An 11,653-nucleotide genomic window follows, 5' to 3' on the forward strand; every position below is an offset into this window, starting at 1 on the left:
GGTCTAGGCCCGAAACGTCAGCCTTCCTGCTCCTATGATGCTGCTTGGCCTGCTGTGTTCATCCAGCTCTACACCTTGTTATCTCAGATTTTCTAGCATCTGCAGTTCCTACTATCTCTGAAGCTAAATGCTCTCTTGTTTTTCTCTGATTGTGTGATTGGTTAGAAGCCAACTCCAGAATAAAAAAAACGGTTTTACCTGCGGTCAGATGAAGCAAGTTTGCAGGCCCTGACGTTGTCTTGAGTTGCGGAATCTGTACTCATATAGCCACCACTTGTTTCAATGCCGCTGTAAACCACAACAAAGGCCAGAGGAATAATTAATATACAAAGCTCACTTTTGAAATCTACATTTTAAATACAAAATGAAAAACTTCCACAAAATCTTCCTTTAATTTTCAGCAGGAGTTAATATGCTGGTCATTATAGCAACAAACATTCCCCATTCTCCAACATGCATTTCTTTAACAAATCTGGTGTATCCTTCGTTCAAATCTGACTCGGCAGGTTAATGTCACGGCACAAATCAGTGTCAGTACATTTTCATAATACAGAGATGCTTCTCCTGTGACCGGTGGCTAGTATCAGGACTGGATATTGACTGTCAGCAGGAAGCTAAGGACTGAATAGTGAGCCAAGTAATTGAACAGAAATGAATCACTCATCACCAATTCTGCAGTTAATGGGCAGAATTTTACAGAAGGTTCAGAATGTTCTGAGGAAGGGTCACCGGACCCGAAACGTTAACTCTGATTTTTTTCTTCACAGATGCTGCCAGACCTGCTGAGCTTTTCCAGCGACATCTATTTTTGTTCAGAATTTTACAGGTCCCCAGTTATCAGAGAGGCCTGGAAAATTCCGTGGGTAACTTTAGCCAGCTTACCTGCCCATCCCCCAACTTGTTCAATTTCACCAACTGTTGGGCACTTCGCATGACCCAATCAAACCCTTAGCTACTGGGAGGAGGGTGGTATCAAATGTGAAGTTGGGAGGAAGGTGTGGGCAGCCCTGATCAGGTCTCTGGCAGGATTGGGCAGGGAAAGTGCCTTCGTGTTTGACATAGAGAAAGGAAAGTGTCGAGGTCCTACCAGCAGAATATATGGACCTGGGACATAAATTAGAAAGTAGGACCTCCAAGGTAGTAATCTCAGGATTACCACCAGTGCCACGTGCTAGTGAGAGTAGAAATAATAGGATATGTCAAATGAGTTAGTGGCTGGAGGAATGGTGCAGAGCAGAGAGATTCAGATTCTGGGGCATTGGGAACAATTCCGAGGTAGGTGGGTCTAGTAAAAGCAGCATCTGGGCAGGACTGGAACTAATATCCTCAGTCAGGGAATTTGCTAGTGCTATCGGGGGAGTTTAAACTAGAATGGCAGGAATGTGAGTAGGGAGACAGAGGAGGGGGAAACAAGGATAGAAACAGAAGACAGGAAAGTAAGAAGCAAAAGTGGAAGGCAGAAAGAAACATGAGAGAAAATCAAATGGGATCATAGTGCAAAATAAAGGTAAGGTGACTAACAAAGTTCAAAAAAAGTATAATATCTTTGTGCCTTAATGTGTGGAACATTTGTAATACAGAAGACAAATTAGCAGTGTATACAGATATAAATGATTGTGACATTGTCTCAATAACGGAATCATGACTGCAAGGTGGCCAACTAGAGGAACTGAGCCTCCAGAGGTATTCATTGTTCGGGAAAGTCAGATAAAAAGGGAAAGGAGGTGGGTTAGCATTGCTGATAAAGGCTGTTTCAATGCAGTAGAAACGAAGAATCTGAAAATCATGATGTGAAATCTGTATAGGTGTAGATAAGAAACACTACGGGGCAGAAAATGGTTTTGGGAGCATTGGATGATTTTAATTTACATATAGATTGGACAAAACAAACTCACAATGATATTGTGGAGGAGAATTTCCTGGACAGTGTATGTGATAGTTTTTTAGACCAAAATGTTGAGGAACCAACTAGGGAATAGGCTATGCTACTGGATACTGTGTAACAAGAAAGGGTTAATTAACAATCTTGTTTTGTGGGATCCCTTGGGGAAGGGCGACTACAATATGAGATAATTCTACACTAATGGAGTGTGAAGTGGCTGAATCAGAAACTAAAATGTAAACAAAGGGACCTATAAAGGAATGAGCTGTAAACTGGCAATGATGGATTGGAGGACATTACTTAAAGGATTGATGGTGGACAGGTAATGAATAATATTTAGAAAAATGCAATGTATGAAGTACAAGTATTATTCATTCCTGTCTGGCAGAAAAACAAAAGAGGAAGGATGACAACTGCAGCCTACAAAAAAAATTATGGATAATATTTGATCCAAATAGATATATAAAATTAGTAAAGACAAATGTGGGTCCCTTATAGTCAGAAGATGAGGAAATTATTGTGGTAAACAAGTAAATGGCAGTGGAATTGAAAACATATTTTGGTTCTGTCTTCAGAGCAGAGAGCACAAATAACTTCCCAGAAGTGGTAGGGAATCAAGGATCTACTTAGCAGGAAGAGTTGAAGGAAATCAATATTACAAAGAAAATAGTGCTATGGGAATGAACTCAGTTAAAGGTTGACAAATCACCCTGTGTCTGATGATCTATATTCCAGAATACTAAAGGAAGTAGGCCTGGAAATATTGGACGCACTGGTGGTCGTCTTCCAAATTTCTAAAGACTCTGGAGCAGTTCCTACAGATTGGAGGGTGGAAAATGTAACCCCATTATTTAAAAAAGGGAGGGAGAGAATAATTTGGATAAATGTGAGGTATTGCATTTTGGTAAGGACAGGACTTATGGGTCGTTCGGAAGGCATTTAGCATGCTTGCCTTCATTGCTCTGACCTTTGAGTACAGGAGTTGGGATGTCATGTTGAGATTGTTCACGACGTTGGTGAAGCCTCGTATAGAGTACTGTGTAGGAAGGATATTATTAAGCTAGAGAGGGTTCAGAAAAGATTTACCAGGATGTTGCTGGGAATGCAGAGTTTGAGTTATAAGGATAGGCTGGATAGGCTGGGACCTTTCTCACCGGAACATAGGAGATTGAGGTTTATGAAATTGTGAGGGTATAACTAAGGTGAATGGCAGGTGTCTTTTCCCTAGGGTGGAGAATTTCAAGACTAAGCGTGTATTTTTAAGGTGAGAGGAGTAAGATTTAAAAAAGACATAAGGCAACTTTTTTTACACAGAGTGGTTCGTGTGTGGAATGAACTTCCAGAGGAAATGTTGGGCGTGAGTACAGTTACAATGTTTAGAAGACATTTGGATAATGCATGAATAAGAAATGTTTGGAGGGGTATGGGCCAAGTGTAGACAGTGGGACTAGTTTAGTTTGAGGTTCTGGTCAGCATGGACCGGTTGAACTGAACTGAAGGGTCTGTTTCTGTGCCGTAAGACTCTACGATTCTAAGCACAAACCATCAGCCTAACATTAATAGTTTGTTTTTCCTTTATTCATTCACAGGATGAGGGCGTCGCTGACTAGGTCAGCATTTATTGCCCATCCCTTATTGCCCAGAGGGCAGCTAAGAGTCAACCAAATTGCTGTGGGTCTGGAGTAACATGTAGGCCAGACCAGATAAGGATGGCAGTTTCCTTCCCTAATGGACATTAGTGAACCAGATGGGTTTTTCCAACAGTTGGTAATGGATTCACAGTCATCACTAGACTCTTAATTCCAGATATTTATTGAATTCAAATTCCACCATCTGCCATGGCAGGATTCGAATCCAGATCTCAAGAACGTTACCTGGTTCTCTGGATTAACAGTCCAGCGACAACATCACGAGGCCATTGCCTCCCCACAATATTGGGGAACATGCTAAAATACAGTTAACAAAACATTTGGAAAGCATTAATGGGATTGGACAAAGTTAGCAAGGGTTTATGAAAGGCTAATCATGCTTAATGAATCCACTGAAGATATTTTTGAGGATGTAACTGGTGGAAAAAATAAAGGAGAACCAGTAGATGTGGTCTATTTGGATTTTCAGAAGTTGTTTGAAAAGGTTCTACATAAGAACTTAGTGGGCAAAATTAAAAACATGAATTATGGTCATATATTGGCATGGATTGAAAATTGACTGATACACAGGAAACGAACAGTGGGAATAAATGGGTTTCCTTCCAGGTGGCAGGCAATGACTTGTTGTGTACCACAGTGCTTGGACCCCAGCTATTCACAATATATATAAATGACCTGAATGAGGGAACCAAATGCAGTATGTCCAAATTTTCTGATGATACATAAATGGTCAGAATTATGAACTGTGAGCAGGATGCAGGAGACTTCAAGGTGATTTAGACAAGTTCAGTGAGTGGGTAAACACATAGCAGATGCAGTACAACATGGCTAAATGTGAAGTCATACACTTCGGTGTGAGAAATAGGAAGGCAGAGTATTATTTAAATGATGACACATTGGAAAATGTGGATTTATAAAAGAATCTGAGTGCCTTTGTGCACAAGTCAATGAAAGTAGAAAGGCAGGTGCAGCAAGCAATGAGGGAGGCAAATGGTATTTAAGAGGATTTGAGTTCTGAAGCAGAGATGTTTTATTCAGTTATACTGTGCCTTGTTGAGACCAAACCTGGAGTACTATGTGCAGTTTCCATCTCCCTCTCTGAGGCTAAAGTAGATAGACTCTTGATCAGTGAGATATTCAAGGGTAGTGGGGAAAAGGCAGGAAAGTGGATGAGAAGTATCAAATCAGCCATGATCGTATTAAATGGCAGAGCAGGTGTGAAGGGTTGAATGGCCAACTTCAGTTCCCATTTCTTATGGTCTCCCAAAGAAAGGATACACTTGCCATAGAGGGAGTGCAGTGGAGGTTCACCAGGCTGAACCGGGGAGGGCAGGACAGTCCTATGAGGAGAGATTGATTTCACTGGGCCTTTATTCGCTAGAGTTTGGAAGGATGACAGGGCATCTGCTGACTGAGAAGTAATTTACTGACTTGGATTGTTTTGCTTTTTGTGAACAGGACATAGCTAAGCAATTTTCCACATTATTAGGTAGATGCCAATGAGGACAACTTGTCTAGGGGCATAGTTAATTCTGGAGCATGTCTTCAGTATCATTGCTGGAATGCTGGCAGGACCAACAATCTTTGCAGCATCAATTCCTTCAGCCATTTATTTATATCACATGGCCAGAATTGAACTTGCTGATGACATTTGTGATGCTGGCAATTTCAGGAGGAGGTTGAAACAGATCATCCACTTGGCACCTCTGAAGATGGTTGCAAATACTTCAGACTTGTGTTTTGCATAGATGTGCTTGATGTCCCCAGTCACTGATAGTATCAATAGGCAATGCAGGATAGTTTGATGCCAGCTATAAAACATCCAGCAGATGGCAGTACTAGTACACACTTGATCTCTTCGTGCACAGACTTGGAACTTTGCTTGGGGCCAACCGCATGCAAGGACTTCTTTAACGCCTCTCACTGTAACATAATGTCCTGAATTATTTAACAGCCATTCTAGGCATTGACGATGGAGGGAATGAATGTCTCAATTGGTGGATATGGTGCCAATCACTCAACATTGTTGAATGTTGTTTGCTCTGCACTCCTGTACTCCATCACACTCCTGACCTGAACATTTTAAATACTGGGGAGGCTTTGGTTGAGTTAGGAGGTGAGTTACTCGCTGCAGAAGTTCCAGCCTCTGACCTGTTCTTTTAGCCAAAACATATCTTATGGCTGATTCAGTTCAGATTCTGATTATTTAAAACTAACATTTGACTTACTATCAGTGGATACATGGATGGGTGTAGAAGTGTTTCTTAATTTCACTCTTGAAGGACCTGGCTCTAGTTTTCAGACCAGTCACCTATTCCCAGACTCCCCAATGAGCAGAAGTTCTTTCTCAGTATCTATCCAATGTTATCCTTTGAATTGTTAGAAAACACCAATGAAATCACCCCTTTACCTTCAAAATTCTAGGGAATATGTCCCTGGCTTGTTTATTGTCGCCTTGTAATTCCTTGGAGTCTGCGTATTATTCTTGCAAATCAATGCTACTCTGCCTTCCAATGCTAAAAACACATGGGAGGTAACAGAAGAATTGACCACCTGAATCCCTAAAAGCTCTGTGAAAATTTAAAAGTTGAATGGACAGAATTTCTGCTCTCTTTCACATTTATTGCTGATCGGATTTGCTGCTACTGTAAGCCAAACAGATAAAACAATGGAGAGAAGGAGCTTATGATTGAAGTAGCAATGGATAGGTAAACATGAGGGGGTGCAGTCATGCCAGTGGGAAGGGAGCCAGAGCAAGTGAGGCTAGAGATTCATTGGAGCTGACTGGGCTGCTACAGAAGTTTGGTAATTAGAACAAAGAAAATTACAGCACAGGAACAGGCCTTTCGGCTCTCCAAGCCTGCGCCGATCCAGATCCTCTATCTAAACCTGTCACCTATTTTCCAAGGATCTGTATCCCTCTGCTCCCTGCCCATTCATGTATCTGTCTAGATACATCTTAAATGACCCTATCGTGCCCGCCTCTACCACCTCCGCTGGCAACACGTTCCAGGCACCCACCACCCATTGGTGAGTCTTTAACAGATGTTGAAGGGGAGTGAGTGAGTTGAGTTCACTGAAGTAGGCAGTAAGCATCACCCAGGGGAGTGAGCTAGAGGAGGTCTCTGAAGCATGCAGTCAGCGTCACCGAGAGGAACAGATGAGGTTTCCACCCCAAGCGAGGGAGGTAGCAGCAGCTGGGAAATAGGTTGAGAGGAGGATCCTATGTCAGGCAGGCAACTTTAGTCTGGCCCACTCCCCAAATCTGCGCTGTTTCAGTCACCTGAGTCATCTGGAAGCCTGAGATAGATCGAGTCTGCAGGGATTCCATGTACAAAACTCTGGATACGGGTGGGAAGAACGTACCCAGCGTTTCCCTCATCCGGATGGCCACCTTTGTGTGTGGCTGCATCAAACTGTGTGTAGACCCTCGGTAGGCAAACACCAAGGGTCACTATGTGCTGAGGTTTCACCTGTCCCCAGTGTTATGAAGGATGGGAGTAATTGGACCGTTCTGTATCACATGTCCTTTGTGGAGAAATTTGCAACGAGAAACACCATTGCCCACAAGTCCATCAGGAAGTGATCAGCACACAGCGTCCTCAAACCCTGAGGGGAAAGAAGAGAGCGGATCCTGTTGCGTGGTTCTCTGAGCAGATTGTCAAAGGCATTTGGCAGACTGCCTCATCACCAGAACTTTCTAACAAGCTCCAATACATCACCTGGCTGGTGGTGAGAAGGGAGAACCTGTGAGATCCTTTATGTACACCTGGTCTGATCTGCGCCACCTCACACTGCCCTCGAAGTGGTTGTAGTGGAGGGGGGAATGGGGGTAGAAACTGTCACACATCTCCTTTTGGAATGTGTCTTTACAAAGGAAGTCTGGAGGGAGACGCAATGGGTTGTGTCAAGGTCATCCCAAGCAGCTCCATGGGGTTCTGGGCTGTTCCCCAGGACACACACCGATACAACATTAGCTGCACCTGGAGAAGCATCAACTTGGTGAAAGATGCTCTTTGGTCTGCCTGAAACATGTTGGTCTTCCAGAACAATGAACCTACCCTGACTGAGTGTTATAGACTGGAACATTCCAAGGTCCAGGTGCTGCCAAAGCGCAGTGGGGCAAGACCACTGTCTAAGGTCTTTTTGCTGAAGGTAAATTGGGACCCATTCAGTTATCAGACTCTCCTAGTGCCTCAAGTGTATGCAAATATTAGTTTTGTATGTGCAAGAGAGGTCTTTGGTTTTTTGGATAGAGTCAAAGTCCCATGGTTTGTTTATTTACTTGACATGCAACTGCACGGAACGGAACTGCTTTTGTGACAATAAATGTATACAGAGAGATCTTTTATAAATAAAGTATAATTTTGAAATGAAAAGAAAGCAACATTATTGAGAGAAGCTGGCAAGAAAAGGACCCAGTGGCAGCCAGTCAGAAACGGATCTTGATTAATTGAAGCTGATTGAAACGGGTTCTGTAGTACAGAGAAAAGAGCTACTGTTTGGTAAATGCTCTCTGGTAAGTGGTTAAGGTATTTTCAATTCTTAAATTTTAACATAGTACACAAATTAGTGGTAAAGCTAAAAAAATTTAAAAAGCCAAAAACTGGAAGAGAATAATATAATTAAACCTTATTAAGGATGGCTGTTTGGGTCATGTGTTATGGCTGCAGCATATAGGAGCTCCTGGGTACCATTGTGATTCAGGGCAAATACAGCTACAGTAAATGTACAAAGTTCATGCAACTTTAGCTAAGTGTTTATCAGCTAGAGGCTGAACGATAGGCACTGCATCCCATCCAGGAGGGTGAAAGTTATCTGGATTCTTTGTACAGGAAGCAGGATAGGGTGCTATTATTTGGTCACTAGTTATGGACAGGTGGGTGTGACTGCGAATGAGAAAGGTAAGGGGACCAAGGGGTTAGGAAGGTAAGAGTGCAGGAGTGTCAGCTTCTCCAATTGTCTGTTGGACTGAGGTTCCCTGAGCCTGTTTGGATGTGAAAGGATAGATGAGCAAACTGACCACAGCACAGTGGTATGGGAAGCCAAGTTGGGGGAGCAACAAAGATTGTAGTCATAAGTAAGTATTATAATGAGTGAGAGATTGACACTGCTGTCTGCAGCAAAAAGTGACAGTCCAGACAGCTGTGTTGCTTTTCTGGTGCCAGGGAACATGGGGACAAGGCTCTAGTGTTCAGAGTTGGAAAGAAACTTGCATTGGGGAATGAGGATTCGGTGGTTGAAGTCATGTAGATAACAACAACATAGGCAGAACGTTGCAATCTCTGGTTAGAACCTAAGCCATGTGAAAACTGTTGAGAAAAACATCAAACTTAAGCAAGTAACTGTACAAAAATGATTGTCAAATCACATGATTGGTCAGAATATTAAGAATGACAGAGAATGACTAAAAGATTAATCAGGAGGAAGAAACTGGAGTATGATAGGAGGTTAGCCAGGAATGTAAAAATAGACAGCGAGAGTTTCTACAGGTATATCAAAAAGGAAAGGTGTAAATGAAGAGAGTACTGGCCCTCTAGAGAGTGAGAATGGGAAGGAAATAGTAAATAATAAAGAAATGACAAATGAAATGAAAAATATTTTATCTTCTACCTTCCCTAAAGAGGATACAAAAAAAAATGTTTGAACAATAGCCATAAATCAGGAGGTAGTTGGGAGAGAGGAACTCTGGAAAATTATAATCACTTGAGAAACAGTATGAATCAAACAGATGGAGCTGTGTGCTTACAAATGTCTGGGCCGGACAGATTTCATTGGATCTTAAAAAAGGAACCTCTGAGGTATCAAATGTGCTTAGTATTAATTTTCTAAAATTCCCCAAATTCTGGAAAGGTTCCATTTGATGGAAAATAGCAAACATAACTTGTCTATTAAAGAAAGCAGGAGATGTTTTGGCAGATTAGCTTGACAACTGTCATGGGCAAGGTAATCGAATAATGGTTATGGTGTGGCACTTAGAAAAACACAGTGTAATCAGGAAGAGTTTGGAATGGTTTATTGCAAGGGAAATCATGTTTAACCAATTTGTGAAACTTCTTTGAAGGAGGAACGTGCTGTACTTGGATTTCAAGGACACATTTAATAAAATGCCAAATAAAAGGTTATTGTGCGAAGGTAGAAACTTGGGGTGGATAGACTGGCTGGCTGGCAGCAAACAGTGAGAATGCATAAATGGGTCCTGGTCTGACTGGTAGGATGTGACAACTGGAGCCCTGCAGGGGTTTGTGCTGGATCCTCAACTTTTTACAATTTACATCAATGATTAAACAAGGCGAGTGAAGGCATAGTGGCTAAATTCACAGAAGGTACTAAGATAGGTCAGAAAGTATGTTAGTGAAGAAGATATGAGAAGTTTGCAGATGGCTATAGATAGGTTGAGCGAGGGGTAAAAATCTGGAAGACTGCTTCTAATGTGGGAAAATGTGAAGTTGTTCACTTTTGCCAGGAGAATAATAAAAAGAGTATTACTTAAATGGAAAACAACTATGGCATTCCGAGCTGTAATTGAATTGAGGTGTTCTAGTGCATCAATCCAACAATGCGGGAATTGTTCAGGTATTTCCAGTCCACAAGAAGCAGGGCAATCTGATCTAGCCAATCATTGCCAATCTTCAGCAAAGTGATGGAAGGTGTTAAGTTCCTCAAACAGCACATACTCAGCAATAACATGCTCACTGCTACCCATTGTGTGTCTTGTGAGGTCCGATCACCTCTTGACCTCTTTACAGCCTTGGTCCAAACATGGATAAAAGAGAGTGAGTAATGACAGCTCTTGACATCACTGCAGCATTTAATCAAGTATGGCGTCAAGGAACCATGGGGAAATTGAAATGAATGAAAATCAGGAGAGAGTCATAAGTAGCACAAAGGAAGATGTTTGTGTTGAATGAAAGCCAATTATTTAAAACACATGATATCAAAGTTCATCAGAATAGTGTCATAGGCTCAATCACCTTCAGCTGCTTCTTCAAAGATATTCTGTCCATCATAAAGTCGGAAGTGGAATATTTGTTCATGCTTGCAATACAGTTTTTTCATTTGCAGCTCCTCAGATAACGAAGCAGTACATATCCGTACGCAACAAAGCATGGGCAACAATAAGGTTTGGACTTTGGCTGCTATGTGGCAAGTAACATACATATTACATTAGTGTCAGACAATGACCATCTCTAACATGATGGAGTCTAACCATATTTACTTGACATTCAACATTGTTGCTTCCAGCACATTAAATATTCACTATTTCCACAAATGATGCAGCAGGGTTTCTTTACGTTCCTTCTATAAGATGCATTGCAGCACTCACCAAGGCACCTTTACGTTCTAACCCTAGACCTTCTATTACCAAATAGAATAAAGACAGTAGAAATACGGGTTTACCACCACTTACAAGCTCTCTTCCAAGTCACAAATCATCCTAATTATAATTAAATTGCTATTCCTTGACAGTGTGGCAACAAAATTTTGAAACAATGTTCCTAAAAGAATTATGCCGTGCACTACATGACATGGACTGCAACAGTTCAAGAATGTGGATAACCACCTTCCCAAGGGCCATTAGGGTTAGGCAATATGTGCTATGAATGATGACAAAAACCTACCAAAGTTAAGCCTCTATCTTACAACTCAATTTCTAACTAGTCTTCCCTAGTCTTATATTTAAAACTTACACCTAAAAAGCACCTATAATGCAAGACATCAGGAGTTAATCAATGCACTATTTGAAAGCTTTTCCATATAGCCAGTATTTTGCATGAAAATTATAGCATTACTCTCACTCAAGGTTTGCTGATATTAACCTTTAAGTCCTCCTGTTCTACACTTCCATGTTTAAGTTAAACAATCAAAATCATTTAAACAACACATCATCTAATTAATTGTTCTGGGATAGTGGGAACTGCCGATGCTGGAGAATCTGTGATAACAAGGTGTAGAGCTGGATGAACACAGCAGGCCAAGTAGCATCAGAAGAGCAGGAAAGCTGACGTTTCGGGTCTGGATCCTTCTTCAGAAAAGGGGGAGGGGAAGGAGATTCTGAAATAAGTAGAGAGAGAGGGGAGGCGGATAGAAGATGGATAGAGGAGATGATAGGTGGAGAGGA

At 41.6% G+C, this 11,653-nt stretch overlaps 1 protein-coding gene across 1 annotated transcript in view; it reads right to left on the reverse strand.

Moving 5' to 3' along the window:
- Positions 1 to 194: 194 nt before the first annotated feature.
- The window catches only part of kif6 (kinesin family member 6), a 504,857-nt gene continuing 493,398 nt past the window's right edge, over positions 195 to 11,653 (reverse strand). Inside the window, exon 18 of the mRNA XM_048596661.1 lies at positions 195 to 288. Coding sequence (XP_048452618.1) covers positions 195 to 288 — 94 coding nt within the window. The remainder of the gene's footprint in view (positions 289 to 11,653) is intronic.

The sequence above is a fragment of the Rhincodon typus genome, chromosome 5 (assembly GCF_021869965.1).
Source record: "Rhincodon typus isolate 14 chromosome 5, sRhiTyp1.1, whole genome shotgun sequence".
Classification (NCBI taxonomy): domain Eukaryota; kingdom Metazoa; phylum Chordata; class Chondrichthyes; order Orectolobiformes; family Rhincodontidae; genus Rhincodon; species Rhincodon typus.